At 37.3% G+C, this 16,794-nt stretch overlaps 1 protein-coding gene across 1 annotated transcript in view; it reads left to right on the forward strand.

Moving 5' to 3' along the window:
• The first annotated feature begins 291 nt into the window (after positions 1-291).
• Positions 292-16,794, forward strand: part of LOC132709357 (uncharacterized) — a 33,594-nt gene continuing 17,091 nt past the window's right edge. The window contains exons 1-5 of the mRNA XM_087893480.1: positions 292-455; positions 2,683-2,860; positions 4,531-5,391; positions 12,475-12,702; positions 13,832-13,958. Of these exons, the coding sequence (XP_087749606.1) occupies positions 292-455; positions 2,683-2,860; positions 4,531-5,391; positions 12,475-12,702; positions 13,832-13,958 (1,558 nt within the window). The remainder of the gene's footprint in view (positions 456-2,682; positions 2,861-4,530; positions 5,392-12,474; positions 12,703-13,831; positions 13,959-16,794) is intronic.

The following is a 16,794-nucleotide window of genomic DNA, read 5'->3' on the forward strand; positions in this document are numbered from 1 at the left end:
CTATTCCTCTGGACCCTAAGGACTTCCAAAGACAGAGCAAAGCAAGAACACAACCAAGACTACTGTTATCAATATTCCTTGTTCCTAAACATATTCAAGTAGCTTGAACAGAAAGACTACATGAGTCTAACTGTTTTGGGTACACATTTCTGCATTCAGATCAACCCAGAAAAACAGATCTGGATTCAAATCATATATCTATAAGCCATATCAATGATCATTTGTGGAAAGGACAGCTGTTTTGCTATGTTATACTTCAGGTTGTGGCTGATAATATGGCTTCCTCAGATCATGTGCCATGATGCTAAATGCACCAACAACAACCCAATTATTAAATACAAGTCTTATCATTCAGGTGATTTCAACATTGGTGGAATTATTTCTCTGATCTATGTGATGTCTAATTTGATAACTTTCAAAACAATTCCATCGGAAGAACTTCTTGATGATCCCATGTATGTAGATGTTATTCTTAATTCTACCAACACTCAAATATGGCTGGATAACGGGTCCGTGTGTTTTGGGAGGGCAGAAATTATTGCAATTTCAAATTCAACTCCTTTTAGTCATCTTTCCACTGCTCAGAGAGTCTATTCTTTTTATGACATACTGTACTTCATAGGTGTTGCTTATTTTTAAAGACAGTCCTTTTCTTCCAATTTCTTCAACTTCATAAAATTTACAAAACTGCACTTGCCTTGGTCTCACTTAACAGATATTGCAGTTTCCCCCCATTCTCTGCTTCCTGATTTCCCAGTATTTTCTATCCCAAATTTCCATGGCACACCAATTCAGCAATAGCATGTATGCAAACAATCAGCTTTTTCTCTTGACTGATTGAGTCTGACTGAAATTCATCAGTGAAGTAAAGCATATGTCAGGCTTCTGTATATGCCAGAGGCTCAACCAAGCTTGTTTGTGATTTTGAAGGATGCTTTCTATGTTGTTTTATGCTGACGTAAAGTCTATGCAAATTTTTATTTCATAGACTTTTCCAGTTCATATACTATTTAATCAGACACATATCAAAAGATCCTCACAGAGGATGTTTTGGGATGTGTAAAGGGGTGGGGCGTGGAATGGTGCTACAACAGACCTGGTATTTGGCTGTCCCTGCATGGCCCACATGAGATTATTAGAAATTAGAAATCAAATGTATAAAAGCATATGCCATGCATGCAATACAACTGCATTTTTATTTTGAAGGCAACATTTATTTCTTTATCAATTCCATCTGTTCCTACACACCTTCACAGTAATGTGTTCAGCTGTCCACAACAGTCGCATTTTCTCATACGGCTTCTAGGGAAAATTAAATTCCTACCTCCATTCTAGAAAACCAGCTAGAAAAATTCTTTAAAGAAGGAAAAGAGTTAAATAATTTAGAGGCAAAAGACAAGCAGAATCATTTTATGCAATGACTATAAGCAAAGCAGTAGCACCAATGGCAAATGTTTTGCTTTGAGAAGAACACTTGAATCAATCTTTTGCAGCAAAATCTACATTTTTAGGTACAAAAATAAGTTCATTGATTATTGTGTGAGATTCTTATGTTGAGAAATGAGTTTAACTATACCAGTGTAGAGAGGGAAGAGGGGAAGGTGAGAGACAGAATTCTTTTAAGTGTGACCATGTAGAAAACATAAACACGGAAGCACAATACTTTGGTCTTCACCTTATAGAACTAGCACTAACACTTAGACCACTTATATACCACTTCTTAGTACTTTACAGCCCTTTCTACGTGGTTTACAGAGTCAGCATATTGCCCCCAACAATTTGGGTCCTCATTTTACCAACCTCGGAAGGATGGAAGGCTGAGTCAACCTTGAGCCTGGTGAAATTCGATCTGCCAAATTGCTGGCAGCTGGTGATCAGCAGTAGTAGCCTGCAGTACTGCACTCTAATCACTTTGCCACTGCGGCTCATTATATGTAGAAAGAATGTTGCATCTTCAGTTGAATTTCACCTTGGCAGTTTCACAGTCTAACTCACCTATGTGATTACTTTTCTAGTGTCAAAAATCCTTGATATCAAAGAAAGGACTTCTTAGGAACTGAAGTCCATAGGAACTGGCAATGTTTCCTTTCCAAGTTTAATATATTGCCATTTCTAATATGGTTCAATGCACAACATTTAATCTTTCAAAATGATTGAAATAGCCCAATGCTAGAAAAAAAATGTATAGATAATTTAGTTATCTCAAAGAAATGGATACCAAACATGTTATTTGCAAATGAGCTGATTCTGTATTCACCTTTATGGAACAGCAAGGACAAGTATTTTCCAGTTTTTCCTTGGGGTGGGAGTAGTGGTGGGATTCAAATAATTTAACAACTAGTTCTCTGCCCTAATAATGCCCTTCCAACAACCAGTTCACCAAACTGCTCAGAAAGTTAACAACCAGTTCTCCCGAAGTGGTGCGAACTGGGTGAACCCCACCGCTGGGTGGGGGGATACAGTCTATTTTTTGTACCCAATGCTTACAGAGGTTTTTAATTTGATATGTAACAAATTATCTGTGTGGAAATGCAAGTCTTATGACAGAGGCATTAACCTCCCTTGAAGTATATTTCTACAGAATCATCTACATATCTTGTCCTTGATGTTTGCTGTAAAGGAGATCAATGAAAACCCTCAGATCTTGCCAAACAGCACTCTGGGCTTTAGGATATCTAACAGTTATTTCATGGCAACATGGACCTACCTGGCTTCTATGGAGCTTCTTTCTTCACATGACAGATTTGTTCCCAATTACAAATGCAGCATCCACCAAAACTCAATTTGCGTTATTGCTGGACCCAACTCTCATATCTCCCAGGTTATGGCAGACATCCTGAGCGTTTATAAAATTCCACAGGTAAGGCCTGCTCAAGAAAAAAAAAGCAGAAATGTTATTGATTTGTAACTTTCTCTTGAATGACATTTCTTCTGTTTGTTGTAACTAATGGCAACCAGAACATAATAAAATAACATCTGGCAACACAATACTTTCATACTTTTAATCCTAAATTACTAAAACTTGTACAACAGGTTTCAGAAAAATATGTCCTGTTTTAAGAGATATTTTTATTTTAATTTGAAATATTTATTTGTTGATTTCCATGAGAGCTGTATAGTTGTTAAGAGAATCCCAACTCTAAAATAACAAGAAAAATAATACTTACTGCACAGCTAAAAGATTAAAGCTGTTAAATAAACAAAACATGGCTGAACAGTGATTTCAAAATAGCATTTTGATTCAAATAGCAAAATGATTCAAAATACATTTTGGCTTGTCTGCAGACAGATGTCGAAGTGACTGATCTATAGAAGCTAGGAAAATTTTCATTGAAAAATTCAACAACCTTTTCACAAAACATCAATGAAGTTGCTTCCTTGCTCTCTCAATCCCTCAGTGGAATCTGGAGCAGGAGCCATTATCACCTTTGAGAAAATAGTTGGAAGTTATACCTAGAAGACATCTAGAATCATTTATAAAATTTAGAAGATATACAGGTGAAACTCGAAAAATTAGAATATCGTGCAAAAGTTCATTTATTTCAGTAATGCAACTTAAAAGGTGAAACTAATATATGAGATAGACTCATTACATGCAAAGCGAGATAGTTCAAGCCTTGATTTGTCATAATTTTGATGATTATGGCTTACAGCTCATGAAAACCCCAAATTCACAATCTCAGAAAATTAGAATATTGTGAAAAGGTTCCATATTCTAGGCTCAAAGTGTCCCACTCTAATCAGCTAATTAAGCCATAACACCTGCAAAGGGTTCCTGAGCCTTTAAAATGGTCTCTCAGTCTGGTTCAGTAGGAATCACAATCATGGGAAAGACTGCTGACCTGACAGTTGTGCAGAAAACCATCATTGACACTCTCCATAAGGAGGGAAAGCCTCAAAAGGTAATTGCAAAAGAAGTTGGATGTTCCCAAAGTGCTGTATTAAAGCATTAGAAAGTTATGTGGAAGGGAAAAGTGTGGAAGAAAAAGGTGCACAAGCAGCAGGGATGACCGCAGCCTGGAGAGGATTGTCAGGAAAAGGCCATTCAAAAGTGTTGGGGACTTTCACAAGGAGTGGACTGAGGCTGGAGTCAGTGCATCAAGAACCACCACACACAGACGGATCCTGGACATGGACTTCAAATGTCGTATTCCTCTTGTCAAGCCGCTCCTGAACAACAAACAATGTCAGAAGTGTCTTACCAAGGACCCAGAGTCTGGAGGAAGAATGGCTGTACACCGCCCTGAGTTCTTCGGGAGGGGGCGGTATACAAATTAAATTATAAATAAATATAAATAAATAAATAAAAATGATAGATTATATTAAAAAATCTTGCAAGAATTTAGAAGGGTTCTTTCTAAAAGGCTTTCTATATCTCCTCTACTTGTGGATTGAGATACTTTTTACATGATCATTGGCTAGTCTATGGCTCTGCCTCCAGCTTCTCAAGGTTATCCCCACATCCCATGTCCCAGATACTTTTTAAAATAACTATATCTATGTCTATCTCTTTTTCTATTTTCTTTTTAGCTCACATATGGCTCTGCTCCACTGATCAATAATGAGATTCATGCAGCTTTCTTTCATCAGATGTTTCCGAATGAGCACCTCCAGATTATGGGGATCCTCCAGTTGCTGCTACATTTTAAGTGGACCTGGATTGGGCTGATTTGTCAAGCAAATGAGATTGGTGAAAGATTTCTGCGGGAAGTTCTGGTTGTGTTTTCTGAGAAAGGAATCTGCTTCGATTACATTGAAGAGCTTCTAGTAGAAGTTTTTTCCAATGGAGTGGGAGAAAAAATGGATACATTTCTTAAAATGTACGAAACCATTATGACAAGTTTGTCCAATGTTGTGATTGTATATTGTGAAAACCAGCTCATGGCCCTTTTCAGAATGATCTCCTCTGTTTCAGAATATTGGGACACAACGGTTGAGAGAAAAGACAAAGTTTGGATTTTTCCAGCCCAGATGGAATCTACTTCAGTTCCATTTCAAAGAGACTGGAGTATGGACTACATTCATGGGGCTCTTTCTTTTTCAGCTTCATCAAAAGAATTATTAGGTTTCAGTAGGTTTCTTCAGATGGGAAACAGCATTCTAGGAAAGGAAGACAGTTTGTCAAGGGTCTTTTGGGAACAAGCATTTGGATGTTCTTTCTCACAAGCCACATTAAACCTCAAGTCAGAGAAAAGGTGCACTGGGGACGAGAAGCTGGAGACTCTTCCAATGTCTGTTTTTGAATTGAGCATGACTGGACAAAGCTACAGTATCTACAATGCAGTCTATGCTGTGGCACATGCTCTCCAGGCCATGCTTACATCCCACTCCAAACACAGAGCAATGGCCCTGGGTGGGAGACAGAACCCTCTGAATCCTCAAGTGTGGCAGGTAATTTTCTGTATTTATTAATCTAGAAGTTGATATTGCTTCCCTATCTACATCTGTCCACAAAGAATATGGAAACCAAATTAAATATAAGGTTGGAGAAATGAATTAAATGGATCACAATATCCACATCTTCAAATCCCATATAAAATGGTGGGTTTCTCCTAGATTGTTTTTTTAATGACACAAAGTTCCAGATATTTTGATTACTTTTCATATTTATATTTTATATTTTTTTTAATTTTTATTTTCCATTTTTCCAATTTACATAACAATAAGAATTTTTTAACAGTACTGAGACATGTGTCTCTTACAGTTATCTACATTTATTTCTATACATTTTTGTTTCTCTTTTCTAACCACTTATATCACTTATCCCAAACTGACATATTTATATTTTATATGAATTTTTTGTATTATTAAAAATGGTACCAGTTCTGTTTTGCAACAATGCAATGCTTCAGTAACCTGATGATCAAAATAGGCTTTCTACCAGGGGTGAAATCCAGCAAGTTCTGACAGCTTCTGGAGAACTGGTAGTGGAAATTTGGAGCAGTTCAGAAAATTGGCAAATACCACCTCTGGCTGGCCCCAGCGTGAGTTGGGAATGGAGATTTTTCAGTATCCTTCCCCTGGAGTGAGGAGGGAATGGATATTTTGCAGTATCCTTCCCCTGCCACACCCACCAAGCCACCCCACACCCACCAAGCCACGCCAACAGAACTGGTAGTAAAAAAGTTTGGATTTCACTCTTGCTTGTTACTATTGTGTCTCCTCAATACTATTTATTTTATTTAATTATTTAATTAAATTGTAGGGAAAGACCATAAAAAAAAGAACATCTTCCTAGTTGTTTAAGAATCATGCAAAAAACATTCTTTTCTCTGGAAATATTCACATGAGGCATCTATTTTCTCTCTCAACAATATAGCAGAGAATATTGAAAGGTCATTTGTGTTTAAAGATAAAGCATAACTATAAGAGGGAAGAAGAGGGACAAAACGTTGGTGGCTTCTGGCCATGGGAATGAAAATTAGAACACAGAGAGAAGAGTAGGCAGAGGTGAGATTGGAGAGGAGAATGCCAAATGATAGTAAGGAGATGAACATGGTACTATTGCTGGTGGCATCATGTACCTCTGAGTGATAGACAAGAAAAAAGGACTGTTGGGGGGGCGGAGCTGGCATCGCGATGGTACGACAGGCGATTTTGAAGCTCCAAGATCGCCGTCAATATCTTCATCACTGGACAGTCTGTTTTTGGACCTCACTGTCCTGTAGAGATGGTGATAGTGGAGGGCACATTCTGTTGATCCCAAGGACACCGCAAAGTCCCTGGTTGATCCAGGAGAAGCCCTTTTCTCCAGTGATGAAGAGGCAGCCATAAAAGCTGCTGAAGTTGGGACAGCTCCAGAATGAAAGAGATCGAGTGAAAGTGTGTCAGCTTGATGAGAGAACTTTTAAATAGATTATTTTGAGAGAACACCCTGAGGTCTTAAGGAAATCAAAATTGAAGACAGAAGAAGAGGAAGTGGCAGTATTAAGCTTGAGTCGAAGGTAGTTTTGCTTATTTTTCGATTTATTTTTATGTGTGGATGCTTAAGGACAATTTTATTTTGTAACTCAGACTGGACTGGATTGGATTGGAGATTTCCACTTTATCTACTCAAGTAATAACTTTTTAATGCCTTTTGAGTATAAATCCTTTATTTGTTTTCTTTTTATCTATTTTTCTCTTTCTCTCCATTTATATTTTATGGTGGATTGAACAGCAAGAAGGCAGGGAAGGTGGAGAAAATAAGTAGCACTGCCATCTAGTGGATTAGAAATATTGTTGCCTTTTTTTTCTTTGGCTTAAGAAAGTAACAACTGTGTTATTCTTTCAAGGACTCTGAGCCTAGTCATAGATAAGATAGTGGGAATAGCATCAAAGACAGTCTGTAGGATTGTTTATCCAGGTGGTCTTCTGGGAAACTGTCAGTGGCAGGAGTCTGAGATTGAGAAGAAGAAGATTACAGTGACTCTGGAAAGAGAGCTGTAAATATATATTTGAGATTCAACAAAAGAATATGTTTCTCTTTTCTTTTCTCGTTTTTTTTTTCTTTTTCTGGTGCTACTTCTCCACTCTCCCTTTATTAAATTACCTTTAACCGGACTGTGATTTTTTTTGAAGGACTTCTAATTTTTCACATACATATAGATTTTTTCCTCATGTTTGGCTCTTCTTTTCTTTTTTGGCATTTTTCTGTTCTTATTAAATTGGATTAAGGCATACAAGAGCTTGAAGACCTTTTCTTTTCTTTTTTTTTAATATACTTTATTGGTTTTGTAATTAAAAAAGAATAACAACAGATCTCTACTAAGATCAGCAGTGCAGTGTTTGTACATATTTACAAGATATATAATAGATATACTACACACTTAAATTGCAAGTAATAAGCACAGTAATAAGCATACCCTGACATCATGATTTTATCCTATTATTTAACCATTCATACTACTTTCCCCATATTACTCGGTGTTTAAACTCCTCGTCGTTGTTTAGCTCATTCGTTAGTTTTGACATTTCTGCGCATTCTAAAATTATATTTATTAAAATTTCCTCCGGTGGTATGGTTTTTTCTTTCCAAAATTTCGCATAGACCTTTTCTACCTTCTTTTTTTTCCTTCCTTTTTTGTGGTTTTTTGTGGTCTTTTTTTTTTTTTTTTTTTTTTTTGCTTACTGGTACCTGGGACAACATCTGTCCTATATATAAGTGGATTAAGGTATAGAAGAACCTGAAGATTTTCTATTTGTTTGAACCTTTCGCAAGCACCTTACAGAAATGTGTAGAAAGGCAATAGCTATTGGTTCATCTACACCAACTCCTTCCTCTTCACCATCTGGAGGACAATGATCAATACAGTGTTACAACAGGAGAAGGAAAAGGAAGTGACACTGCATATGATTTGGCAAGGAATTCAAAAAATACACACAAGAGTAGAGAATATTGAACAGAGAACAGAAAAAAACAGATGAAAAGGTGGAGAACATACAGCAGATGATGAAGAAATATGAGGATAGACTCCAAAAGATTGAGGAAAAAGAAGAACAAAGAGAGAGAAAAAATCAGTGACATTGACAGCAGATTGGATGAGGTCAAACAAGATAAAAGTGGAATATTGGGATGGGAGATGGATAGAGCAGAATTTTACCTCAGATTCCAAAATATAGAAGAAGAAGAAAAGGGTGAAAACATGACAGAAATAATGATAGAAATTCTAGCAGAAGCATTAGAAATTACTAAAGAAAAGATGATGGATGGCATAGATGAGATATTTCAAGTCTCTACAAGATATGCAATGAGAAACAAGTTACCAAGAGAAGTCCATATAAGATTCACTAAGAAATATTGCAGATTATTAGAGAGAAAACATTGAAGTGCTAAACAGAACTATTTTGAAGATGCAAATAAACCAGGTAGATGGTTAGCATACAAATTGAAAAAAGGGAGAGAATCAAGAAAAATAATACAACTAGTGGATGACCAAAGACAAACTAGATATGGAAATAAAGAGAAGAAAAAAATTATACAAGATTATTATAGAAAACTGTATGAGCAAGAGAACATAGATGAGAAAAGTGTTAAACAATACCTGCAGAAGGCGAATTTACCCCAGATTTCTAAAGACACTGAAATGATGTTAGAAGGAAATATAACGATGATGGAACTAACTGAAGCACTCAAAAAATAAAAGAATGGGAAGGCACCAGGCCCGGATGGATTGCCAGCAGAATATTATAAGACACTACAGGAATCACTGAATCTTCCATTGTTAGAAGTCATGAATGAAGTCATGTCAAAGAAGAAATTACCCAAGTCATGGTTAGAAGCATATATTACACTTATTCCAAAGGAAGACACTGACCCACAACAAATCAAGAATTATAGGCCTATTTCTCTGCTACATTCAGACTACAAAATCTTCGCTTATATATTGGCAGAAAGACTCAAAAGATATTTAAATAACTTTATACATTCTGATCAAAATGGGTTTCTGCCAAAAAGACAGAGGTTTTGGTTTGCCTAATTGGGAACTATATTATCAAGCAACAAGTTAGATGTGGATCAAGGAATGGATAACATTAAGAAATACTAGATTATTGACTTTAGAAGGACATGACTTGTTATTGGTTGGCATGCATTTTTGTGGTACAAGGAAACAAAAACACAGGGGTATTTTAGAAGGCACTTTATACAAGAGGCTTTGCTATTAAATTGGGAGAAGGTAAAAAGACAACATTACTTAAAAATTCCAGTCTGGTTATCATCTATTGAAGCATTCTCATATTCAATAATATTTAGAAAGGGACAAATTGTTAGATATAGTGAAATATTGAATGAAAAGGGTGAACTTAAATCTATGCAAGAATTAGAAGTACAAGGTATAAAGATGAACTGGTTTTCTTATTTGCAAATATAGTCTAGACATGATAAAGATTATAAAACAGAAGGTTTTTATAATAATTTGACTAGTTTAGATAAAATTTTAACAGGTACTGATGAAAACATAATTAAAAAACTATGGATATTTATTAGAGGTTAAATTGGAAGATGAACAAGTTAAAGAAACAATGATTACTTGGGGGGGGAATTTTGGACATAGAATTGATTTAGAGAAAGGGCAAAAACTGTGGTCGCAAAATTATAAAATGACAAGGTCAACTGCATATAAAGAAAATTTGTATAAGATGTTTTACAGGTGGCATTTACCCCCGATGAGAATAACCAGAATGTTCAAGAATAAATGTTGGAAATGTCATCAGATACCGGGCTCATATTACCATAAGCAGTGGATGTGTGTAGAAGCTAAACGATACTGGACTAAAATCCACACATGGGTGGAAAAAATGACACAAAAGCATATAGACTTTAAACCAGAGATCTTTTTATTGGGGATGGTACCTGAAATATACAATAAAGAATTGAGATATTTGATTGTGAATGTATTAACAGCAGCTAGAATTGTGTTTGCTAAAAATTGGAAAAATGAGAAAATCCCAACGCAAGAAGAAGTTATTAAGAAAATAATGGAGTGTGCTGAAATGAGTAAATTGACATTTGAAATTAAAGAACAAGAAGATAAACAATATTATAAGCTATGGGACTTATTCTACCAATGGTTAGATAAAAAAATATGGAAATGAAATATGATCTTTCTAATACAAGAAATGTAGAATTATATAAAATATAAGATAAAGATGTTCTATTATTGGAGCGATTTAAGAGAATGAAATGAATGGTATAATATAAATTAACTCAATTTTAGAATATCTGAAATGAAACGGAGGGAAGAAATAGCCATAGTTAAATATATGGTTAATTAGGATAATAAATCTATGGATATACATGAATAAGGTGAAGACACACAAAAGATTTGTAACCAACAGACATACTGTTTGTATTTGTGATTGAAGATAGCTTTTTATTTGTTTTTTTTTATATTTGTATAAAAAAAATTTTTTTCAAAAAAAAAAGAAAAGAAAAAAGGACTGTTAAGGTCTCTTAGCACTTCTGTGTGTCTCTGTCAGCCTTCTGGTTTCTGTTGATAGTAGTGAGGAATTAGTACTATTATTGTCATGCCCCTGTTGGAGTCTGAATCCGAAGGGGAAGAGGAACAGAGAGTGAGAGAGTGGATCTGTTGGCTGTGGAAGAAACTGGGGAAGTGCAAAGTCAGGCTGGGCAGAGCAGGGGAGAGGTAGAACAAGGGTGAGGGGGTTCAGATGAAGACCAAGGCCCACTCTCTCCTCATCCTAGGCAGCGCAGGGAGGAATAGAGAAGAGAGCAACATGGGTTGCATGGTTTACGAGGGAAGAAAGGGATCCGATCCTCTTTACAAGGCACAGCTGCTGATGGAGTTTAAAAGTAGAGGCAAATGGGAGGGGCGGTTGTCGGGAACAAATGCTGAGTTCATCTGGTGTTTATCTGAGTTCCTGGCATCCTCCCAACTGGTTTGATTTACTGCTGTGCTACTTCACTTCTGGAATTCCCTATTTTGCTTGCCCGGCCAGATTTATTACCTTGTCTTGCCTTGTTGGATTTTTTTGTTGAAAGTTTTCTGTTTACAACATTTGGGACTGAAGTATTGTCAGCCAAAGACTATTACAGGTTGGTGGAAGAGCTTCTCCAGCCGGAGAGTTGAAAGGGACATTGAAGGCACAGTTGGTGATAATAAAGGGACTCATATTGGTTCTCTGGCTGTGTTGCCTTTGTGTCACACCCTGGATCATCACAATTATCATCATATCAGTAGCATTATTACAATGCTGCGGGAACACAATAATATTGCAGGATTCAATCTGGGTCAGTCACTGGAGCAGAGTTTTAGTCTTCTGATCTTTCAGACTCATGCTGGAGCTCATCCTCAGGGAACTTCTCTCTAGCAGAGTGTGTGCTTTGTAGTATTTATATGTGTGTGGCTTTTTAGTTGTTGAGTTTAGTTGTCAACAACTAAAAGGCCAGGCACCACATAAATGCTACACATAGAATAGTCCAGAGAACACATTCTGGTGAGAGAGAAGTTCCCTGAGGATGAGCTTCAGCATGAATCTGAAAGCTTGGAAGACTAAACCAGTTCCAGTAATCCACCCAGATTGGATCCTGCAATGTTATCCTGGGACACATACATTTGTCTTCATTCGTAACACAATAATATCCTCTGAAACAATGTTGCTGTAGATTTTTGGCATTCTTGTATGCTTTTTTAGAATAGAATAGTATAGAATTCTTTATTGGCCAAGGATGACTGGACACACAAGAATTTGTCTTGGTGCATACGCTCTCGGTGTACATAAAAGAAAAGATACATTCATCAAGAATCATAAGGTACAACATTTAATGATAGTCATAGGGAAACAGTCAATATAAATCTTAAGGATACCAGCAACAAGGTTACAGTCATACAGTCATAAGTGGGAGGAGATGGTTGATAAGAACGATGAGAACAGTAATAGTAATGCAGATTTAGTAACTAGTTTAACAGTGTTGAGGAAAATATTTGTTTAGCAGAGTGATTTTATTAATTACGGTTATGTTCTTCCCTTGAGCTTCATCACTACCTAAGAAAAGTCTCATTTAACAACAGTGCTGGAGAAAATATTTTCTTTGACCAGAATAGGAAGGTTGCAACTGGCTTTAATATTATCAACTGGGTCACCTTCCCAAATCAATCATTTCTTAGGATCAAAATTGGAAAAGTACATCCATCAGCTCAACTAGAAAGCCTTCTCTCTCTATCAGAGGATGACATTGTCTGGCCCAACGCTTTTAAACAGGTACCTATTATTCATTTTTTTCAAGGAGGGGTTGAAAATGTATCAGCAAATATCTGATTCATTAATTTGTCCACCTGTTGAAGCAATTATTTGGAGATCATGCTGCAGCTGATCTCCAAATAATTGCTTCAACTGCTGGACAAATTAAGGAATCAGGTATTTGCTGATAGTTTTAAAACTACAGTGGGAGAAAAGTACATGAAAAGCAATATTCTAGATGCTCAAATTGATTTTGCAGAAAAAAAGTATCTCAAAACAGTCATTCCTACTTCTGAGCTAATTAGATAATTAGCCCTAATCCTTGAGATCTATCAGATGAATGAGAGACAGTTCAGTTTGCATGGCTCATTATGCCAGAATAGTATTTTAAGGGATAAGACAAGTCTTGTACACTAGCATAAAATGTTTGATAACTCTAATTAGGAGAAGGAGAAGGAGAAGGAGAAGGAGAAGGAGGAGAAGGAGAAGGAGAAGGAGGAGGAGGAGGAGGAGGAGGAGAAGGAGAAGGAGAAGGAGAAGGAGAAGGAGAAGGAGAAGGAGAAGGAGAAGGAGAAGAACTCTTTTCATGTATTCAAATTATGTTTATACTTTTACCTGTTATCTTATATATGCTTGACAAATAAACTTATGATGATGATGATGATGAAGAAGAAGAAGAAAAAGAAGAAGAAGAAGAAGAAGAAGAAGAAGAAGAAGAAGAAGAAGAAGAAGAAGAAGAAGAAGAAGAAGAAGAAGAAGAAGAAGAAGAAGAAGCAGCTAATCAAGGAGAGAAGCAACTTAGAACTAAGGAGAAATTTCCTGACAGTTAGAACAATTAATCAGTGGAACAACTTGCCTCCAGAAGTTGTGGATCCTTCAATACTGGAAGTTTTTAAGAAGATGTTGGATAACCATTTGTCTGAAGTGGTTCAGGGTTTCCAGGGGGTTGGATTAGAAGACCTCCAAGGTCCCTTTCAACTCTGTTATTCTATTCTATTCTGTTCCGTTCCGTTCCGTTCCGTTCCGTTCCGTTCCATTCCATTCCATTCCATTCCATTCTATTCTATGAAGAAGATATTTCTCAAAGTTTATCAATCTATTAGTAAATTGCTAATAATTAGAGTATAATTTGCTCTTTTTTAATTTACAGACTCAACCTTTTTCTTTATGCAATGAGCATTGCTCCTTGGGGTATAGCAAGATCAAAATAGAAGGGAAGCCATTTTGCTGTTACAAATGCCTTCATTGTCCAGAAGGGAAAATTGCCAATCAGACAGGTAAGAAATGTCATACAAGAATGTTTTTGATGCGGGTGGTCCTCTCAAATGTGGCGTGGCCAACATGAATGCCGATATAGCCAGCTGACACCATCACTGGCTATTGGGGGTGAATCACTCGCCCCCACGGAGAGGGCTCGTAATTTGGGCATCCTCCTGGATGCACGGCTGTCGTTAGAAGATCATTTGACGGCCGTGGCCAGGGGGGCTTTTTATCAGGTCCACCTGATATGCCAGTTACGCCCTTTTCTAGATCGGGACTCCCTACGCACAGTCACTCGGGCACTCGTCACTTCCCACCTGGACTACTGCAACGCTCTCTACATGGGGCTCCCCCTGGGGTGCACCCGGAGGCTCCAGCTGGTCCAGAACACGGCCGCGCAGGGGATTATGGGGGTGACAAGGCGCTCCCGTGTAACACCTCTCCTGCGCGAGCTGCACTGGCTCCCGGTGGTCTTCCGGGTGCGCTTCAAGGTGTTGGTGACCACCTTTAAAGCGCTCCATGGCTTAGGGCCGGGGTACTTATGAGACCGCCTTCTGCCACCAATAGCCTCCCACCGGCCAGTACGCTTGCACAGAGTGGGCCTCCTCAGGGTGCCGTCCGCCAGACAATGTCGGCTGACGACTCCCAGGGGGAGAGCCTTCTCTGTGGCGGTGCCCACCCTCTGGAACAACCTCCCCCCAGAGATACGTACAATAACAGACCTCCGGATTTTTCGTCGGGCCCTGAAAACCCATTTATTTCAACTAGCTGGGCTGGCTTGAGTTAATTTTAAATTGATTTTAAATTGGGTTGTTTTAATTTACGGCCAATAATATTTAATTATTTTAAATTGCTTTTAAATTTTGTATGTATTGTTTTTTACTCTGGCTGTTCACCGCCCTGAGTCCTATTTTGGAGAAGGGCGGTATAGAAATTTAAATAATAAATAAATAAATAAATAAATAAATGTTGATATCTATTAGTTGTGAAGGTCAATAGGTTCAAAGCACTACCCAGACTTCAGAGGCTGGGAATTTACCCTACATTTACCCTGGAGATAGAAATGGTTGCAACAACAACCACAGGATTGTCCCAAATCAACATGGTTCCAATTCACAAAAGGTCCAATAAACTGTTCCAAAAATTCCTTTATTTCACTGGTAACAAAACAAGGCTAAGGATCATTCCTAGCTAGGGTAGATCAATATATGGAAAACAGAAGTGAGATGTTTAAGTTCAAGGCTCAATTCAATTTTAAGCATGTACATAAAATCAAATGTTATCTGATTAATTAAAGTTAAATTTCAAGGTTCTGTTCTCATCCAATTTAGCATTAGTATTTAGGCTTACATACCCTTCCATAGCAATAGCAATAGTATTAGCAACTGGACTTATATACCACTTTACACAGCTTTACAGCCCTCTCTAAGCAATTTGCAAAGTCAGCATATTGCACACAACAATTTGGGTCCTCATTTTACCTACCTTGGAAGGATGGAAGGCTAAGTCAACTTTGAACCTGGCAAATTGCTGGTAGCCGGCAGGCAGCAAGCAGCAGATGTAGCCTGCAGTACTGCACTCTAATCACTGCACCACCATGGCTCATAGCACTTAACAGCACTGTCTGGATGGTTTACAATGTAGAAGCATTATTTACATGTTACCCCCACCAATCTGGGTCCTCATTTTTCTGATCTTGGAAAGATGGAAGGCTGAGTCAATCTTTTTTTTTTTGGGGGGGGGGGGGAATTTTATTAAATACATATTAAAACATTGGACACGGTGTAACCGTCCTGGCATTATCTTTGCCATACATACTAAAGATAAATACTAAATACTAAATAAATACTAAAATAAAAGATAAATATCATATATACCTTACTACTTATATACATTTATTCTATTCAGTAATTACATATATAAAGACATCATTCAAAAATTTGTCTCATCCACTTTCATTCTATTGTAATTACATACATAACCTTAGTTCTCCATTCTATGAATTCTAGTCGGTTCATATTTTTCGTCCCTCTTTTCCATTCCAACCATTGATAAAATTTGTTCCATATCTCATAGTATTCTGACTCATCTTTATTTTTCAATTCCAGCATTAATCTATCCATTTCCGCTCATGTCAATTTTTTTTTAATCACTTCATCTTCAAGGGGGATTTCCTTACCTTTCCAATTTTGGGCAAAGATCATTCTTGCTGCTGTTATAATATGTATTATTAAATAAATTACCCCTTTACTATATTTCCCCTTTATAATTCCCAATAGGAATAGTTCTGGTTTATATTCTATTTCTTCTCCAGTTAATTCTGCCAGCCATAAATGAATTTTCTGCCAATACTCCTTTGCTTTTTTATATGATCACCACACATGGTAGTACGTGCCTGATTCGTGGTTGCATTTCCAACATTTTGGTGATAAATTTCTAAACAATTTTGCCAATCTCACTGGAGGAAGGTGCCACCTGTAGAACATTTTATATAAATTTATTAAGGCTGAGTCAATCTTGATCCTATCAGGATCGAATTCCAAGCTGTGGACAGAGTTTGCCTGCAATGCTGCATTTTAATCATTGCGCCACTAAGGCTGACAATTTAGTTATAGGGCTTTCCTGGTCCACAGCTTTAAAAAAATAACTTAGACTTTCCCAACTTTCCACTCTGTATGATGATAGTCTGGAAATTCCAAGGACTGAAGCAGGAGTGCTATTCAGCAGGTTCTGACAGGTTCTGGAGAACCGGTAGTGGAAATTTTGAGTAGTTCGGAGAACCGGCAAATACCACCTCTGGCTGGCCCCAGTGTGGGGTGGGAATGGAGATTTTGCAATATCCTTCCCCTGGAG

Source organism: Pantherophis guttatus, chromosome 4 (assembly GCF_059756535.1).
Source record: "Pantherophis guttatus breed Tessera chromosome 4, ASM5975653v1, whole genome shotgun sequence".
In the NCBI taxonomy this organism is placed as follows: Eukaryota; Metazoa; Chordata; class Lepidosauria; order Squamata; family Colubridae; genus Pantherophis; species Pantherophis guttatus.